This window comes from Sinohyriopsis cumingii, chromosome 18 (assembly GCF_028554795.1).
Source record: "Sinohyriopsis cumingii isolate HCF-2022 chromosome 18, ASM2855479v2, whole genome shotgun sequence".
Classification (NCBI taxonomy): Eukaryota; Metazoa; Mollusca; class Bivalvia; order Unionida; family Unionidae; genus Sinohyriopsis; species Sinohyriopsis cumingii.
In genome coordinates this window covers 100,088,605-100,110,414 of record NC_142978.1, presented here as the reverse complement: position 1 = coordinate 100,110,414, position 21,810 = coordinate 100,088,605, and the positions used below count along the sequence as shown (strand labels likewise).

Sequence of the window (21,810 nt, the reverse complement as noted above, 5' to 3'; positions counted from 1 at the left end):
AACAATTCATATCACTGATAGTGATCACTGAGAAAATTAGTTACTGTTGTTCACAACGTTCATTTATAAAGTACAAAATTCATGTCGTCTGATTAATATGTAATTCAGTGCATGATTCAGGATAAAGTTTGTGTTAAAAATGTTGATATGTTAAGCAATTTATGTTGGTTTTTAGTTACATATAGTGATTCTATTAATTTATATGAAAATTTATTAGGTATATAAAAAATATTATCATAGCAATTTGACCTAGATTGGTACATCATGTCCTGTTGTCTGCATCAGAAAATCTGGATTGTGACTCAACACTTTGTACCTCTTAATGATACAGATGCTGACAACTCAATGTGAGCTAAGACTGCATCTCTGGTACTAATACTATATATGTATATGTATGACCCTTGTACACATCTATAAATTATATTCACACTTTATCTGTGAGTGAAACTTTACACGACATATTTCACATAAGCACACAGAATTAAGATGAATCACCTAGTTCTAACTTCTTGCATGTATTTACAAATTAACTTGCCTGACTTCAAAATCTGGCTCAGGCAAGCTCAAGTTTCCAAGTAACTTGTCCACTGGCAAGTCTCAAAAACTGAGGTGGCTTTGTTAGTGTTCCATTACTGTTTTGAAAAACAATAAATATGGCTATTCTCACTATGTTATATATTAATCATAACACTTGTACATTTAGGCGAGTATAAAGACCGTTTTGATGCATATTGCCTTCTTTAGGTGAGTATGGTGTTAATTATTAATAATATATCAGGTATGTAAAATAATAAAGGTACTTGTCACAAACAATTAACCACCAAACTTCAAAGCATGATTAATGAACCTAAAATGTAACACCATAAAAGTGGTACTTATGATCTGTTGTTTATTTGGCAATAAACAGGAGACCGACAAGTAAATATTGTTTAGCAAACAATTAAATGGATAAAAAAAAGTGTTCTCAATATCAAAAGTCGGCCTGTCAAATATTTTGATGCATGTCAGTGATTTAAAGATGACTAAATGACAATTATGAAGTATATTGATAAAATCAGTGTTCACAAATTTTTCAGTCGAGTATAAATTAATCGTTACAAAGAGTCTAGTTTACATTATTCTTGATGTAGTTGATGAAATGAGTCTGCAATCTTATTTATGGAAGAAAAGGAATGTGATAAAATTCTAGCTTTAACGAACTCGTTTTACAGGACAATAAGCACTATGATGCTGTTAAATTTGCAGGAAAGTTTCAATCACTGTGGATAAATAAGAATTCATGACTCAGAATATGACTCAGCAAATGAATGAAATAATGTTCTTCAGCCATTGCAGAGAACATCCCATTATTGATGATCTATATGGACTGACGATTACAGATTATTGATAATCCATATGGACTGACAATTACAGATTATTGATAATCCATATGAACTGACGATTACAGATTATTGATAATCCATAATCCATATGGACTGACGATTACAGATTATTGATAATCCATATGGACTGACGATTACAGATTATTGATAATCCATATGGACTGACGATTACAGATTATTGATAATCCATATGGACTGACGATTACAGAAAAGACCCCATGATTTAAGCAAAGCTCATATTTGGACTGCATAATATGCAAGAAGCATGATCATTTGCACTTTAAAACATGATTAGAATTAAATTAATGCGACTCTGTTATTGGTTGTTTGACTTTTGTTCTCTATTTCTTATTTCTCTCCCTTAAAAATCTAGCTACACCTCTCCCTCAATAACTCGCACACAACTGGGTCCACAAATATAGACTGCACTATAAGTGATGCATGAGTTATTAAAAAAACCAAGGGTGGGGGGAGCGGCGTTAGGGAACTGGGCTGTTTAATGACTGAATCCTCATTTTACAATCACGTTGATAATAATTTTTAATAACGCGCTTTTCTAATGAAGCTGTTTGTTATTCTGTTTAAGTAACATTTATTTTCAAAATATCCAAATAAGAAAGATCGTTCCAACTGGTTTGAACAACCATCATGTGTATGTGAAAAATCTGTGTATTACATCACTGCTTTTTGTTTTCTTGACGAGTTTGGTTCCTGTAGTGGTGTTTAATAAATATCTGGCAAAATCGGGAGTCTACAAGCAGGGAACTAGACTAACTGTTTATACACCACCATACAAGATTCCTTTTTTTTTCTCACAAACACGAGGTATTTTGTGAAAAATCATCTATGTCGAAACTCAATTTTTGTATTGTTCAATTAGTACAATATTGATGTCATGATTTCACTGGAAGTAATAATGAAATTTCTTATCATCCCTAAGGAAATCTCTGTAAGTACCAGTTCAAGAATTCTCTGAAACTTGCTTGCCCACAGTGGTCCGTATCTGTGAAATCAAGCTCTTTATTTTACAAAGTATTAATTTTGCTTGGCTGCCAAATTATCTTTGACCACAATTATGAAAGAGTTGGTTAATTTAAGGTAGTTTATGTTACATACACAATAACCTTTATAACAGTGTTCGATTGATCAAATGAATTGAATTTGCCCGACATACGACCTGGGCCGCTAGATTTTAAGTTTGTAGGATTTTCGTGCCTTTTAACTTTTCTTTTATTCCACCTCCTTTCTCTTTACTCAAAAGACATAATTAATGTAATAATACAAAGGAGGCCAGCTTTTAATTCAGTGCAACAATACAACGAATACTTCTGCAAGTCAGTTATCAAAACACGGTCTGCACTTAATTAGGTTATCAGAGAAATGCTCGCGGACATAGCTGTTACGGTATATTCAAGCATTTTACATTTAATTACAAGAGAACGCATTGCATTTATGATGATTACGCTTAAAAGGAACGAAAAGACAGAACTAGAACACAAATTTCAATTGATAATTTTTTAAATTTCATTTGTATTTATTTATTAAAGTACTGCCACCAGTCGGCGTGACATTTTCATTGATCGAATTTCCTTACATATCGTTAAATGCAGTGTACTAGGAATGTTGTTTGGAAAGAAAATGTAAAAAATTGTACAACCTATTTTTAAATTTGATGTTTCATAGTGTTTATTAAAATTTCTATGTCCTATCTACAGTTTTCGACAATAAAACGAGCGATACAACAAAGGTACCTTTACCAATTTTGATCGTGATTTTCTTCAAGTTCAACAAATAGGAATAAATTTTTGGGGTATTTTCGGGTTTAACAAAAAAGAATCCACACCTGACCCCACGTTATAAGCAGGTTCGTGAGTTATCAGGGCGTGAGTTATCGAGGGAGTGGTGTATTTTGAAACCATTTTCCATCTGACCATATTTGGGGCAAGCTCAATTTTCCTAATGTCAAGTTCAATTTTCCTGTCAGCTTGAAGACCTTAAAAGACAGCAACAGATTAAGACTATGAATGGGCAAACTTATTTATAACTAACTCTTCATGCAATCGTCGTGAACAATACATGAAAGCAGCAAGGTAGAAGAAACGTAAATAAACAAGGGTTTCAAAATGAATGAAAGTGACTGAATTTTGACAATTTATTCGAGCAAAACATGACTTGTTAACACTTTTATCAGAACACAATATCATTTATATTGTTACGATATTGACTTCACTGACTTCAGGCTGGTTGGTGACAATAATAATGGCGATAACAATGTAATGATGAAGTCAATCAATGAGATTTAAAGTAAGATTACAGAAATAAAGGATGAATTGTACTTGAATAAATTAAACATGTGACTAATTATGAATTAACATGAATTAACATGATGTACAATTTGCCCAGACACAATTATTGTCATGCAAATGCATAAAGAGACTATAATGCATCAATGTTTACAACTTTCTTATGTTTGAGTATGCAATTTAAACAGAGATTAACTGTTCATGATTTTAACCAGATTAAAGGTTAGTCTAAGCTGACAATAGCTAGATTATAAAAACTTGCAAAGAACATGTGGTATCAACTGAAAATGAAATAATATGAACTGATTTCTAACGGAGAAAGTGTGAATGGCTGTTGTTGTTAATTTCACCCATTTAAAAGGATACTTAACACTGAACCCATTTGTTACATGTTACTAGATTTATGATTAAGAATGTAACTATAGCAATAATTGTATCAATATGAACAGCTGACTGGTTTTTTAATAATGAAAGACGCTGAGCACAATGTAGCACTAACAGAACTATATCAATTTAAAAATATTTACACAAAACATGTACAATAATTTTACAAAACAATATATGCACAATCACTACACTTATATGATATTTATGAGAATTATAGTCTTTATGGTAAATTAAAATCAAGGGATATAATTTCTTTGTTATATTTCTTTCTACAAGCTTAGTATCAGAGATACTGAACTTTTCGTTCTTGCACGATGGCCAATGCAGAGAATGAAATGTGCCTGCAAGTCATCTGAAACAACCAAGAGCTGTATGGTTCCCTGTTGCAGAAGTTTTGCTCATCTGCAAAACCTTCAAAAATCAAAAACCAGCCTAGAAATCTCATAGTATCATCACACCATCTAGAGTTGGACAATAGTGATGGGTGAATTTCAATGGCTACAATGAATGGCTTATGTCTTGATAGACAGAATTCCCAATCTCTTCAAAATCTGAGAGCTATTCAAAAGAACATAAATGCAAACAACAATTCCATGACAGTAAATGCAGTCGTTGTGAACTGCCAATTGACAGGTGCAAATAACCTTGCCCTCAGTTGCACTGCTACATCATTTTCCCTATTTACATAGATTTCTTGGCAATGTTGCCAAGCTGTTTGTCCCCATGCTTTTCTGGTTAATTCTGTTGTCCCCTTTACCTTTAGGCTGTGGATAAAAACTTTGAAACCATTGTAAACATAAACAAATCAAACTCGTCATATTCAGGGTCTGAAATCTTTGTTTAGGCAACACATAAATTACAATATTTAAACATCAGTTATGTTCAACCAAATCTAAACTATGCAGACCCAAATATGTCATCACATAATAGGCAGACAGATCCTAGTCTATCCCATCTACAGTTGGACCCACTCTATGCACATGCAATATATATATATATATATATATATATATATATATATATATATATATATATATATATATATATATATATATATATATATATATACATACATACACTACATAAATATGCATTCAGACTTGTAGCTCTTCATAAAAAGGTCCTCTTGGAAATAAACACTGGACATTTTTGGGGACATATCTATTCAATATTTTTATTTGTTTCATTCTGAAACTTTTGGACACTTGTTCTGTAAACGTCTTCCACTGGATTAGTTTGTTCAATGTTAATTATCCCTATTATGGTTCTTAATCACTAACAAGGTTGACTGAATAACTCCGGTTGAATAGATTGCCAGGTGCTTGCTAAATGGATCCATGTCCTGAATGGTCTCCCTTTAACTGAGTGATACTTAATAACCATATTACTGAAGTACCACCTAGCTGTTTTAGTCCAAATGTGATTGTATTTCATTAGTTGGAGACAGCAAATAAGCAAGGAAAATGATCTTGTACTACCTGAACTCTGCATTTAAATGAGGTCACATCCAACAATTATTGTCTTGCGACGATGTTAACTACCATATATACTTGCCTATAAGTCTTGTCAAAATTGCAAACAACAAATTCTGATCTGCTATAACATAATGTACCTGCAGATCAGCATGTTTTTTGTTCTACTGATTACTCACAACTGCACACAGCCAGATCAGCTGGCATATTGTGCAATGGCAGATCTGGGTCTGTGCAGTTTTGCAGTTTGACTCATCTTATAAACATGTATATATGGCACCATGACAAACAGTATGGTTGCTGTAAAAAAAATGAAAGTCAAGCACTTAAAACTTTTGATTTCACAAAGTGACCTAAATCTTGATCACTTCTGAGTAACCATTTTTTTCAAGCATCTCAGTTACTGTGATGTGTGTATATGTGAGAAAAAGACCCCCATTTCCTTCCAATCTGTCATTTGTGATCCCCATTTCCTTCCAATCTGTCATTTTTTTTCTTTGTGCCTTTCATTTTGGGCCAACTAGACATCTTAAGAAGTCACTTTGTATTAGTCCCCATGTGATGTGACCATCCATTCAGGTGGAATAGAGACAATATTTTCATTGCTGTGGTGACCATCATGGATGTGCAAACATCACTCTTTTCATTTAGAATCATCTACAAAGCATAAACATTATTCTGGTGAAAACCCAAATGGCAATATTACTTTTCATTCAAGAGTAGTGATAAGATTTTCAAGATGGCTGCAACAGTGGCCAGATTGGACACAGACTGGCACAAGTTTTATTTAAGACCAGCAAACAGACAGCATACAACAAAGTCTTCTGGTGAATATCTCATGTCAATGTGACTTTTTATTCAGGAGGAGTAGCAATATCAAACATTTTCAAGATTGCTAAAAGTGGTGGTCATACTGGATGTCTGAGTGGCACCATTTTCTTTCAAGACCAACTAGACCAATGGATGAATGTGTGTAAAGTTTCATGGCAATCCTCCAAGTAGTTTATGAGAAGTAATGATTACAAATGGTCTGATGGATGACAGTCGTCCGATCTATGACAAGTAGAGTTAAAAACAATGCCCCCCCCCATGTGCAAAACCTGCACATAATTTTTATATTTTCAATCACAATATATATTTATTAGTTTAACCGCACCTATAGTGTATTTATAAATGTTCTCTCTTGTTTCAAATGGAGGGATCATTCTCCCCCACATATTCAGTCTGAGAACAGACCTTGAATTTAATGATTGAATTTTCTTAGTTCCTAAGTTCTGAGACATAGACTTTTGTTTTGGTTCCTTCCTACTCATGCTATACAGTATTTATGGTGCAGAATCCATATAAGACTGTCTTACTTGCGAATCATAGCACAAGTGACCTATCCTTTTTATGACACTCCAAAAAATTGCAGAAAAATCTTAAACGACATCTTAACAAATCTTGTGATGTTATTAGAAACTGTATATATATTTCTTACAATATGCCTAGTACAGATGAGACCAAAAGCGTGGAGACAATGAAACAGTTAACATTGTAAGACCAACTTGGGGACAAGGAAACAGTTATATAAGACCAACACTGTAAGGCAAAAAGCATGGAGAAAAAGAAATAGTTAACACTCTAAGACCAAAATAGCACAATAACAAAGGAGTTGCTTTGCTTTTTTAGGTCTGCTGGTTCAATCTAATATGGTTTTACATATTTGACTAGAGTAAATATATGATGAAGGTTATGTAAATATAAATAATGCTAAAATGTCATCAAAAGATACAACCCATTTCTTGAGGACATCATTTACATCAGTAGATAACTGATACTACCAAGTGTGTACAACAACTGAAATGAATTCACCCACAAACAGAATGGGCACAAAACAGGATTTCAGTCTGTACCAGTGAGTTGTCGATTTTGTCCCAGAATGACTTCTTGAAATTGTAAATTTTGGTGGTCTTGTATACAACTAGCTGCCAGTGTTTCCACCATAAAGGTAAACTGAAGACTGCTAAGGCTAAAATCATCTGCTAGTACAATACGGACCAAGGGCACTAAAGGACTAGGTCCCAAAAACATGACCCAAGTGCTCTACTAACACTGATACCCACAGGCAGTTATTGTGGCAGAATACAAATAAATTATTGAAAAATATCTTTGCTCAACCGTGTGTGGAAAGGATAAAACTACGATGGAAACTTAATTGGTGTTGTGGTGTGCAAACAAATTTGCTTATCTCTGGTGAAAGGTCTTGGTTCCAAAGCATTCCAACTATATGGCAATTTATTATAACATCTGTTAAAAGGCAGGTCCACCTATGGGGCAATTTGTTATAACATCTGTAATAAGGCAAGTCCGACTATAGGGCAATTAATAATTAAATTGTCTGTTATACAGCGGGCATAGTCAGGGATACCATTTTATGATGTAGTAGTAATTTTATATGTGTAATGTATTTCATTACAAGATGGTGTCATAATAAGGCAGCATAGTCCACATCTTCCAGGACAAATATTATAATGATGTGCTGATCCAGCATAAAATACAAAATCAATGAACAAAATTGTGTTGAAATGACTTTTAACTGGTTTGAAAAATATATCTGGATTACTTCCTTTCCTTTCCAGAAAGAAAAATCAGGTGTGAGTGTGTCTGTGTGTGTGTGTGTATGTGTGTGCGTGTGTTTAAATGTAAACAGCTGAATCAGACCATTACATTTCTAATCCATGTTTTTGCTTTTAGTCAGTTTATCAAAACAACTTTCAAAATTTTATTGTTTAGTGATTAAATTTAAGAATATATCTCAAGTTCATTTCGCATTGGGTACATACAAAATAACCATAACTGCTTGCAAATAACTGGATTGTTGCTTTTTTTCTAAAAGCATACGACATTTGATGAATGCAACTTTAAAAGTTATAAAAAAAATTAAATTAAAAAATGACTGAAAGACTTATTGCTACAGGAAAAAAGTGCAAATGTAAACTTGAGGCTTGAATTAAATGGCAATGACAATACGTACACAAATACACAACACTTTGTGTAAAACATGCTCTTGATATATTTTAGCTAACAAGGCTTCACAAAAAATAAAGATATTACAATATATAACTTCACAACATTGACAAATAGATGATAATATACACTGAAGATAATATTTCAATAAACCTTGTATATAGTAAGATTTCCAAGCTATCTTTCACAACATCAAATAGCTCAGTTCACAACTCTTCTTGCTTGGCCATATTTACCAATATAAATCACACCTTTCTGCAAAACACTGTACACCCAGATCTGCCATCCCATAATATGCTGGAATATCACTAAAATGTAATGGTAGATCTCAAGTCTAAACTGTTATAGAAGGGTGAGCAAATACATGTGTAAATATGTTAGTGAGATTTGAAAATAAAAAATAAAAAGCTACTGGCCCAGTAAAAGGAAGCACCTGTCATCTTCACTTCTTGTACATGTATCCTTTAGTAGTTTATACTGTTATTGTATATCTTTTCCAAGTTAATGATAACTACCATATATACCCACTTATAAATTCACCTGCAAACAGAACAGGTCCAGATCTGCTATTGCACAAAGTGTCAGCAGATCTGGGTTTATGCATCTTGTTAGGAGTAATCAAAAGAAAAAATTACAGAAATCCTTATCTGCTGGCAAATTATGTGGTGGTGAATCAGGATCCATGTTGTTGCAGTTGGGCTTGGCTTATAAGCAAGTATATAATGTAGATCTGAGCTTGATCTGCTCAGATCTTTTACTGAATAAAACCTCCCATTTTAAACATTCTATTATTGCATGTATCTGTGTTGTGATCAGCTGGCTCACCATGTGACTGCAGTCATCTGGGTCTTTGATATGTGAAGCTGAATGGATATTGTATGGGTAAATGTGGAAATTATTTTCTGAAATAAATCACTGAACTAAAGTACACAAAAGGATTTAAATAAAAAGTGCATTAATTTTCAGTCTAAATCACTAAATTTGCTCCTTGGCATTTTTTTTACTGACAAAGTCCACCTCAATCTGCAATTTACATTTGAAACTCCTTGGATGATTACAGCAAAACTTCAGTCCTAGATACGAAGACTGCATTATGAGAACTTCAGTCCTAGATACAAAGCCTGCATTATGAGGTCATATTCATTCTTACATCTGGAACTCTAAACTGTTTCTTACACCGTCTGTGGCACTACTTCACAGGACTGCCATATAAAACTAAGTATATCAAAGCTGTACCCCACAAAGAATTGTGCCGTGGATCTACAAATCTATTCCTGGTAAACATGTACTGCACTCCCTTGCGATGCTGCCCTTCATTATACTGTTGCCTAGTTTATACCACATATACGGTCATGCATCCTATTATGTTCATAAAACTTGTTTTCATCACTATTACTTAAATTTGTTCTTTTTAGTTTAGTTCTTGGTTCATGAGAACCAATTATATTGGGATTTCAAGTAATTAAATACTATTTTTGTGATTTAAAGCACTGTTAGCACACAGCATTGTCAACATATCTTTCATGATAAAGCTGCATTACTTATAAAAAGGGTCACTTTTATGGTTTCTGATTACAAGATTACAAAAATAGTGAACTATAAATGTCTAAGAAGATGCAATTTTGGTCAACTTCTTTGTCACAATAAATAGATGAGTCCTGTATCTGGAATAGTGCGGTTTATGATCTTTTGAGAAAGTGGGACTTGTGTGTAAATTACAATGATTTTCTCCTAAAAATCCTACGATGTAACTTTATTTATTGGAAGTACATCTAATGAAAATCAATCAATGTTTAACACTCCCACGCCATCAGCACTGATAATGAAGACAGTTTTGAGCGCCATTTAAAATTAAAATATACATGATACTGTCCTGGATTTCTTTGGATAAAGTACCCAGTAATCTGATTCACTCAGAGTTTTAAACTATAAAGTCACATAAATTTCAAAATTATCTATGACCAGAAGAAAAAAGCACATGAAATTTAATAAATTACTTCCATTTTCGATTTGTAAGAGACACTAGTGTTCTACTACTGAAGGAGGAAATATCTAAACATTAACATTACATGCATTTTCTTGAAATGTTCAAGAAAACAACCACCTTTATGTTAAATGAAATTGATGTTTAGCATTATTTTTTTAGCCATTATAGGATAAAGCTGGTCACCCAAATTGTTTTCCTATGCAGAATCCCATCATCTCTTGCAACCACCCCTCGTAATTAATGAAAAATAATTATCAGCAAAACTGACTGATTATTCATATAAATTATTACCTCCTGATGGATCTGGATAAATAGTGTTTTTATGTAGCAGAGTGGGGAAAGAGATGGATCGATGGTGTTTTAATGTAGCAGAGTGGGGAAAGAGCTGGATCAATGGTGTTGTAATGTAGCAGAGTGGGGAAAGCTGGATCAATGGTGTTTTAATGTAGCAGAGTGGGGAAAGAGCTGGATCAATGGTGTTGTAATGTAGCAGAGTGGGGAAAGAGCTGGATCAATGGTGTTGTAATGTAGCAGAGTGGGGAAAGAGCTAGATCAATGATGTTTTAATGTATCATAGTGGGGAAAGAGCTAGGTCAATGATGTTTTAATGTATCATTGTGGGAAAAGATCTCGATCCATGGTGTTTTAATGTAGCAGAGTGGGGAAAGAGCTCGATCAATGGTGTTTTAATGTAACACAGTGGGAAAAGAGCTGGATCAATGATGTAATGTACCATTGTGGGAAAAAGCTGGATCAATGGTGTTTTAATGTAAAATAGAGGGAAAAGAGCTGGATCAATTGTGTTTTAATGTAACATAATAGGGAAAGAGCCGGATCAATGGTGTTTTAATGTAGCAGAGTGGGGAAAGGGGGAAAGAGCTGGATCAATGGTGTTGTAATGTAGCAGAGTGGGGAAAGAGATGGATCAATGGTGTTTTAATGTAGCAGAGTGGGAAAAGAGCTGAATCAATGGTATTTTAATGTAGCAGAATGGGGAACGAGTTGAATCAATGGTGTTTTAATGTAAAAGAGTGGGGAAAAGAGCTGGATCAATGGTGATTTAATGTAACAGTGGGGAAAAGCTGGATCAATGGTGTTTTAATGTAACATAGTGGGAAAAGAGTTGGATCAATGGTGTTTTAATGTACCATTGTGGGGAAAAGCTGGATCAATGGTGTTTTAATGTAACATAGTGGGAAAAGAGCTGGATCAATTGTGTTTTAATGCAACATAATAGGGAAAGAGCTGAATCAATGGTGTTTTAATGTAGCAGAGTGGGGAAAGGGGGAAAGAGCTAGATCAATGGTGTTGTAATAGCATAGTGGGGAAAGAGCTGGATCAAAGGTGTTTTAATGTATCATAGTGGGGAAAGAGCTGGATCAATGGTGTTTTAATGTAGCAGAGTAAGGAAAGAGCTGGACAATGGTGTTTTTCTGAAAGGGTGTTTTTTTAATGGAGTATAGTGGGGAAAGAGCTGGACACATAGCTATCAACTTTTCAAAAGCCAAGTAGGGAGAGTGTATAAAATAATAGGGAGAGTGAATAAAATAATAGGGAGATAGGGACCTAAAATCGAGAGGTTTCTTGAGGTATTTTTAAAGCTTCATTTTCACACAATATTGACTGATCTTTGTAGTGTGATAATAATTTTGTCACAAAAATATTTACAGGTGATAAAATAGAAAATGGCTTCTGTGTATTGCATAAATTATATCTATTTATGCAGGATGCATTTTTAAAGAGAAATGAAAATTGACAGATATAATGTAATAATGAGAGTTTTCAGCAAAAAAAACAGGAGATATTATGAAATTGGGAGGTAGATGTTGAATAACCCCAAAAATCACAAGTTGTTTTTCACAGCATGAGAGTTGACAGGTATATCAATAACAAAGTAGCAACATGCTTCCTGTTACACTCCCTGGTTAAGGTATGCAAAGTAATTTACCCTAATATATACACACACACTGATATTTGGGGTGAAACCAAAAGAAAATTATTCCTTACCAAATGAACATTAGTTTTATCCCAAAATACCTCATAAAAGGGAGGCAGCTGCTAAAACCCACCTAGAATATCTTTATATTATTGTAACTTATCACAATGCATGTCTGATGTTTAATGTCTACCAAAACTGATTTATTTAGGACAAGAAAGAAAATGCACCGCCAAAGTGTACAGTCCAAAATTACCTAATGATGCAAAACTCTTATAATTTATTGGCGTACGCTTATTATTGTGAGCTTCAATACCTAAAACAATGTCCAAAATGACATTCAATGCCAGAAATTACCGCACCTTTGAAAGGAAATATACCTACTTGGAAGACATAAATGGTTAGTAGTATATCGTCCAAAATTAGTCTTTTTACCAGTGTCGCTAGTTCCCTGCATGTCGTCTTTCCTCACCATTTACAAGCCAACACCTGAGCCAGTGAAACAACTTAATTTAGGTTGGTTTATTTTTGTGGGAGAAGTAAAATACTGTTTAAACTTGTGCTTTAGTCAATATGGCAGAATTGCTAATAAAATTCCAACTGCACAGATACAGATCCGTCTTCACATAATGTGCCAGCAGATCTGGTTCTGTGCAGTTTGTAAAAAGTAAACAGTGAAACAAACAAAACAGATCCTACTCTGCAGGTGCATTATGATATGGCAAATCAGGATCTTTGTTAATTGTCATTTGACTAATAAGCAAATATATACAGTACCTTGTCTTTACCAAGTTATACTTGACTTCCAGTCATGAAAAATCCAGCAATCTCAATGAATAAACTTATATTCGACCAAAAAAAAACTTACCTTCCAATTATAAACTACAACAAATATTGGTCCAAGGAACTACATCTCATTATAAATCTGAATTTGTGAAAACCTGAAAACTGGAAATCTTTTAAAGATATAGGTTGCTGAAATGAAGACTGTTTCATAATGAAGTAAAATGTCATTTTATAATATCCAAAAGAGATTCGTGTGCAAAACTTTAGTCAAAACTGTCCATCTTTTTCTTACTGTCCTTCCTCTTAAAACTTCCGGCTCGATTTTTACCAGTCACATTATTTGCTGAGCCATGGCGTATCCTAGCTCCATTTGTTCCAGATCCATTTTTCTCTGAGTTGTCCTTGTCTGTTGGGGAGTGCATGCTGCAGATGCTGAGGCTAGACATGGAGCTAGAGAGGTTCAAATTGGATGAGATTCCCAGGGAACTTGGATATGGGTTCAAAATGTCAAGGTCATCTCCTGGGAGACAGGTCTCCACCATCATGGCTTCCAGGCAGTTGACAAACAGTTCAGCAATATCACTGCTCTGAGCAGACTGAAAGAACACAATGTGTCATTGATATGAGCATCATGGAACAGGTTTTTTGTTTTTTTTAAATTTATCCACAGAAGCTTATCTCCATATTTTATAAACCATTATTTCTTAATTTCTGGAACCATTATGTACACAAAAGAAACAAGAATCATACATTATACACCACTCCATGTTTGACAGTCCTCTATGTAGGAAATAGAAGACTATTGTTGACTTTAAAGATTATTAACAAATGGGTCTAAATATCCTGACTTTTGGTCAATGTGTGCAGTCTTGAATTAAACTTACTGTGAGGAACCCATTATTTTCTTATCAGATTTACCATAACCATGACCTCTGACCCTAATTCTTAAGGATTCTTTATTACCACAATGTACAGTCAAGGAACATGTTCTAAAACAAAAGCTATTCAGCAAACCCAATTTTCTTTGAATGAAAGTGATATTTGACCTTTTGACACTCAAATAATAGACCTCTTCCATACATTAAGTGCAAGCCATCACAAAATTTGGTCCAGGTATGTAGTCTAAAACAAAAATCATTAGGTAAAACCTTTTTTTCTTAAAGTGACCTTTTTCAAACCAAAATCAGAAGACTTCTGTTTTATCCGTGTGTCATCCATGAACTCTGGTAAAGATACATGGTGAAGAAATGAAATTTTTGTGCAAATTATTTTCCTCCTCTTAGTTACCATGACCCTGATCTCTGGCCTTTTGACCCCAAAACTGATAGGCTTCTACCTTACCCCAACAGCAAGATATCCACAAAGTTTGGTTCTGATGTGATGTCGGACTAATGCTCTTGTGCTGAAGCCTGTTTTTAACCACAATGATCTTAATCCCTGACCGCAAAATCAACAGACCTTTTTTCTTTACCACAATTGTAAGTCCACAACAAAGTTTGCTCAAGGTCTATGATGTAGACCTAATATTATGGTGCAGAAGCAATTTTTCTTCTTGTCGCAAAAACCTTGACTCTTTACACTGTCCCTTAAATCAAAATGCTTCTCTTTAGCTTATGTGCAAGCTATCCACAAAGTTTGGTCCAGTTATGTGTTGTGTAACTAATGTTACTGTGACTAAACCATTTGTTTCTTTCAGGCACAATTAGTGACCTTGACCTCTGACCCTGAAATTGACACCCGTCTTTCTTACCACAAATGAAAACCATCCCAAAAGTTTAGTAAATGTAGATATTGGAGAGCTCAGGTTACTGTGCCGAAATGAAAATGGTAACAGATGGACATACAGAAATCACAGCATCATGATTTGCCTTATAGTGGGCATAATATGATGTTGCTAACTATAATATTCCTCCACGCTCTCTCCATATGTAAATTAATATTAACAGAAACTATCATAACCTTAAAGGACATAGATTGTAACTATTTAATGCTGAAACGAAAATTCCATGGGCATGCTGTATAGACTTGTTCTTAACATGACTCAACTCATTCCATGATACTTCAACACTAAGCTAGACAATAATACTTAAAATCTATAAGATTGGTAACTCTGATCTGAAAACTAGCATGTCCAATGGCAATGAAGCATACCTTTGTAAATGTACCAGCAAATCTCCACAAGCCACCAAATCCAATACCTAAAAAAAGCAATATATACTTGTGAGCATGATGCTGGGTATTTTATAAATATAGCATGACAATCCAGTTAATTTTCTACACTGTAATTAAACAAAATGCCAAATTAAAGTTCAGGAAGTCAGAGTGGAAATGTAAGTAACCCAAACGACTAGATGACATACTTCTGTTCCTTCCCTGATCTGTATCTATCATAACTAATCTAAATAATTGAACCCTATAATTTTCATGATATCATATTTTAAAAAATTTTAATTTTACATACTACATAAAATTTCCCAACATAAAACAAGCCTTTATGAAAGCCCAAGAAAAATAAAAAAATTTAAGTTGTAATGTAAACAAGGAATGTTTTACCTGTGCTCAAAAACTGGTAACTGAAGTAGCCAACCATCTGGCCAGATTCATTACACTAATTATGATGTGGATTAATTGAAGGTGTTGGCAATAAGCAGGAAAATAAACAACAGAAGACAATTCACAGCTCATGATCAAGCAGTTATCTAAACACTGTGAGCTTGGTAAAGATAATGATAACTGGAATACTTTGGAGACATTTTTGTGGAATTAATCACTTTAATAAGTGTAAAATCAATGGTCATCTGCATTACATTAAGCTGGCATGTCATTGTGGATTTCCCTAACAATTAAAGTTGGACATCTTACGAGGGGAGATAAATAAGTCCTTCAAATCCGATTCTTATTCTCTTTCAAGCGGATTACTTCGGTTATATGAAGCGCTTAAACACGTACGTAGCTGTCTTTGTTTTTCCTTTTCCTGCAAACAAAGCCACCATCAACATTTATTTGTAATAAAGCAGTCAACATCTTCAACACGAGTTTGAACATTTCTTGGAGTCGTAGTTTTTATTCAATAACACATGTATTAAGTGTGTGTTTTCCACAAACAACAAAAATAATCACATTTCTTTTCATATGTATATAAAACAAGTTATTCCAGGAATAGTTTTGTGTCAAGGGTTGATTAACTTAGACAATCTCATGCAGGTGTTTCCAGTTGACAGTGAGGCCAATGCCAACATCATGTTTCTTCTAGAATATCAAAGAACATTCAATGAATTCACTATTTTTCATGTGGAACCATCTCTACTTGCTTAAAAGTCCAACTGCAAACAACACAGACCCCGATCTGACACCACGTGCTGGCAGACCAAGATCTTTTTTGTTTCATTTACTAATTTCTCTTTATAAACTGTAGACCCAGATCTGCTGGCACATTATCTGATAGCAGGGTCTGTGTATTTTGAATTTGTACTTTACTTATAAGCAAGTAATGTTGCTACAAAATTTTGTAGATATCATGGCTGCTGCAATCAAAGAGTTTGAAAAACCCAATGAAACCCATCTGAAAGACCCAATGAAGCCATAGTCTGAAAGACCCAATGAAACCAGTTTGATAGACATAAAGAAACTGCAGTCTGAAAGACCCAATGAAACCAGTCTGAAAGACCCAATGAAACCAGTTTGATATATATAAAGAAACTGCAGTCTGAAAGACCTAATGAAATCACAGTTTGAAAGATCCAATGAACTATGGCCCTTCTGCAAAATAAACAGGATCTCACATCTTCCCCAACAATTACAGTATCAATGAAAATCTGATGTTTCATAAAACCATGAGAACTGATACATAAACAATGAAGTAATTTCAATGCCTCAGGACCATCTTGCCAAGAAGGCCATTTGCATTAGGCAATCACATTTGAAAAAGTCACATTTTCATCAAGGGACACACAAGGTGACTACCCCATCTTCATCTTGATGTGGAGTCCTTCCTAATGTTATTATAGAAAGAAAGTTCTGTTAAGCAAGCATATATTTTTGTGTGTCCACTATTCTCACTTTCCAAAATGTACTTAAATAAAAGCTGCGAGCAGGGAATAGAAGGAGGCAGCATGCAAAACAATAATGACAAGCAAGGTGGGTGTAAATAACTTAAAACATGAATATTTAATGTTACATTCTCTGACTCGGACAAATGAAGTTTCTATCAAACTAGCACTCAACTGCTCAGCAAATAACACACATCTCTTTGTTGCCAAAAATTCCAGCCTGGCAAATACATATGTATGTATATGCATGCATGTGTGCTTCAGAAATGCACCATTTTCACCTGTGGAGTGCTGGCTTGGTGTGAGATTGCAGGTTGCAATTTGTGGCCACATGTTCCCCAAATACTGACCCCTGTACCCCGCCTTGAGCATGCAAATAAATCATTTATCCCTCTGAAATTATGCCAAATCTGGGGGTCAAGGGTACGTTTTGTTCTTAGCTCAATGGATCCTAGGTTCAACTCTGTGCATGTGTGTCTCTGTGCATATGTGCACACACACACACACACACACACACACAGAGAGTGCTGGTTTGCTTCTTCATCTCTCTTAAAATGGTAACAATTTCATTCTTCCCAACCTTCTGTCTTCTTGTATTTAAAAGACATTAAAATTCCTTAAGGTACCTTATAATGAAAATGGTCATTTTGTAAGAACAAGAAAACCAGAAGGAGCATAAGACCAGTCTGGTTCTTAAATAATGACCATCTGAGTTGACCTTTGCAATGGTGGTCAGGGAAAAATAACTTGGTAAAAGGTGCCACATGGAAATTATCTATAGTAAAATCATTGGAACCACAATAAAGATAAAAAATTGAAGGTGCAAAGATGTTTAAAACTAACAATAATCATGTGCTGAAACTATACATATAACAGCCCTGGAAAAATATGTGTAAATCTTTTGAAAATTTATTCTTTATGGTACATGATGAACTAGAGATAGTTCAGGGCAGAAGTATAAAGTTTCTTCACTGATCAACCAGAAACAAATGTCCTGTCCAGCATATAACTGACTACGATTGACACAAGGAAACTTCCAACAAAGATAACATATGACAACCTGGGATATAATTTTATCAGTGAAACTCTTAAGAGACATACTTTATCTAACGAGGCTACAGGATCTTACCAAGTTTGCCTGGCTTATGTCATAGATACAGGGGGTAGTTCAGGATGAACACAGTCGGAACAGCTCAGTTAGTTCCTCATCCCAATTTTCATCTTTTTCAGCCTGGGCCACTAGTACAGTCAAAAGAAAAACACAATGCTAAACACAGAGATAATGGCAGAAAAAATTAAAAAAAAGAGTTTGTAGAGGAAGATAACAGAGATATACATTAACACTGCTGTGACGCTGCAGCAAAAAAACCAGATCAGTTAGCATGGACTGATAGTTCTGAAAATTTTCCCAAACCCCTTAAGTCAATTTGAATATAGTGAAATTATCAGAATGATTCCAATGTGTAACTTTGTCTAAGCAAACAAAATTTCCAAGTCCAAGCAAAACCTGACAAAAAGTTTTAAAATTATTCTGGCAAAAATCTACAATCTTCTTCTATTTGATTTCCATTCATTGGTCACTTGCAAGACAAGGTCCCACAAGCTGCTGAACTATATTAGCAAACATGTTGATAAAGGTCACAGGAACCTATATTTCACTTAATTTTGATAGAAAAGTGATGAAAATCTATCAGAATGATGTATTATACTATATGTAATTTAGTTTCTTGAAAGGAAATTGGATTTGCCAGACATTTTAATGAAATGAACTTAATTTCTTGTCATGAAAAACGAGCATGGGACATCAACTGTCAAGAAAATAAGAGCAATGGACATTCTGACTACAATACTGTAATTATTACCCATAAGACACCTAAATTACCTTTCTTAGGTGCAATAATAAAAAGTGAAAAATTATTTTGACTGTACTCAGTAGCCACTAGGCTGGGGATGCCATACTCACCATGCACAGATGAAACCAAATCGCCATACTCACCATGCGCAGATGAAACCAAATCACCATACTCACCATGCGCAGATGAAACCAAATCGCCATACTCACCATGCACAGATGAAACCAAATCGCCATACTCACCATGCACAAATGAAACCAAATTGCCATACTCACCATGCACAGATGAAACCAAATTGCCATACTCACCATGCACAAATGAAACCAAATCGCCATACTCACCATGCACAGATGAAACCAAATCGCCATACTCACCATGCGCAGATGAAACCAAATCGCCATACTCACCATGCACAGATGAAACCAAATCCCATACGTTATGTTTGGTCATTTCAAATTCAAATTCTTCAAAATAAATCCCACAATCAATGATAGAAAGTTTAACACAAGAATAGTACATTACCTCAATCAGCAAACATTATGACAAGAAATTTCTATGCAAGTCTAAAGCTATCCAGCCTTGTGTAAAGCAAAAAAACAGTAGCCCTTATCACCAAATACTGGTTTTAAATAGTTAAATCTCAATAATCCTACATATATCAGAGAGATCTGCTCAGATGACCACACTTTGAAAATCCTTTTTACAACTTTACTCATATTTCATTTTATATTATCACCTGTCCACATGGACAAAATTGTGTGGACCCTTGCATGTCCCATGGGGATCTGCATTTGCTAAGTTGATAGAACACTGGGCTCGTAATCCAAGGGTCACATGTTTGATACTCACCCAGGCTAGCTTGGGTCAGCTGCATCTGTGTGTCCTTCCTTGGGAAGATATTTAGCATTACATGACCAATAATGTGTTAAAAGTGCCATTACAACCAATCAACCAACCAACCAACCAACCAACCATATATACAGGTTTCATTCTGTGTCATTGCAATTTTCAAATCAGTATGGACTGTGAATACTGGAGAATTTAACATTTTTGAAAAACTCATCCTTTTACAGGACTAAGGGTCAAAGCAATCCAAGATCACCTAAAAATGTGAAGGCTGGTATGCATTGTATTGTGTTACTCTGAATATTTTCCTACAGGGTCAATACAAAGAAAAGGGCAAAATATAATGTCACTAATTCTCCATAAAAATTAGTTGAATAAATATTTAAAAAAACTCATCAAATCTGTACACAATAAAGATAATAGAATCCTTTTTTTTTTAAAACATACATAAATGTGTTGGTTAATGAATATTTTCAGTTTGAAGCAGTGATTCAGATTGCTTCTTTCTACAAGCCTTCAATTTGCAGCAGGTCATAAACTGCCAAATATTTCTCCAGGTATTGTACATTTTTCATTCAGTTTACCATTTTCTTTCTGAAGACTGTTAAAATGATAAAGAAATTGTGTATAAGTGTTTCAGTTGCATGACTTAATAAGAGACAGAAGTCGCAACCATTTCATGTTATGCCCAATTTGCCTCCACTTAATAGTACTATGATACATCCTGATAAAAAAGTTGCATCATATTATAATCATCACATCATTCAGCACTCAATTTTACAAAAGAGGACATCTTTAAACAGACTCTGGTCATTGAGACTGTCCATCATATACAATCGTGGCACTGATTTTACAAAAGTGTACTTCCTTAGGCAGATTTTGATGACTGCAACTCCCACATATACAGTCATGGCATTATCCAAATTTTTGAACGATGAATTATAATATATCTATTTCAAATAAGACTTTAAATATATACATTACGACATTATCTTGACCGTCAGCTCTGATCATTAGGTCTGTAGCACATATACAATCATGGCACTATTTTACACCTAAATTACCTCGCGACTTTTATGTTGACTGTAAACTCTGATGGTTTATCATACTGATTTACACACAATCAAAAGGAAGAACACAACTCTAGCAATATTGCTATTCACTGTCCTTTGTACAGTATTAAAAAAACCTGAACAATCTTTCTAGTATTTTCAAATTTTGTTTACTTTACGTCAGAAGAAATTTTAATATTTAAAACATTTGAGTAATTAATGTAATTGCCATTTAAAAACATTTTTAAGTACAGGGAGATAACTACTGTCAGGTATTATTGTCTAGATAAATCTGAGTTGCCTCCCTTAACACATGAAACGGCTGAAAGGCCTCCAGAGCTTGATACACTTATTTACTAATTTTAAATAAGACCGTGGTAAAATATAATGGTCAAAATGTCATAAGCATTTGAGGAAATAAAAACAAAACCCCAAAACTCCAAATTAAAACAAAATACAGTGGACTTGTTTGTAAGGACACTAATGGGACCACACAATTTTAAATATAATGGACTTGTTTTAAGAACACTCAAGTGACCTCAAAATCACTGGAAAAATGGACTTGTCTATAAAGGCCTCTAAAAGGACCAACCATATTAAATATGAAGGACATCACAATTTTGTCCTTTGTGAGTGAACTTGTGAAAATGGATTTAAAATGCTACCCTTTACAAAGTGTCATTGGTACAGATGTCTGCTGAGGCAGGCTGCCAATTGTAAATATTCCTTATAGATGGATAAGGCTATT

At 34.3% G+C, this 21,810-nt stretch overlaps 1 protein-coding gene across 5 annotated transcripts in view; it reads right to left on the bottom strand.

Moving 5' to 3' along the window:
* Window positions 1–3,520: 3,520 nt before the first annotated feature.
* The window catches only part of LOC149777584 (neurofibromin-like), a 295,420-nt gene continuing 277,130 nt past the window's right edge, over window positions 3,521–21,810 (bottom strand). For 4 of the 5 annotated variants that reach the window (XM_089942205.1, XM_089942202.1, XM_089942206.1 and 1 more), the window contains 2 exons: window positions 15,414–15,460; window positions 3,521–13,858 (listed from right to left, as the gene is read on the bottom strand). In XM_089942205.1, coding sequence (XP_089798331.1) covers window positions 13,526–13,858; window positions 15,414–15,460 — 380 coding nt within the window. In that variant the 3' untranslated portion in view covers window positions 3,521–13,525. Of the gene's footprint in view, window positions 13,859–15,413; window positions 15,461–18,440; window positions 18,551–21,810 lie in introns of all 5 variants that reach the window. The other variant, XR_016416190.1, reaches the window with a different exon arrangement.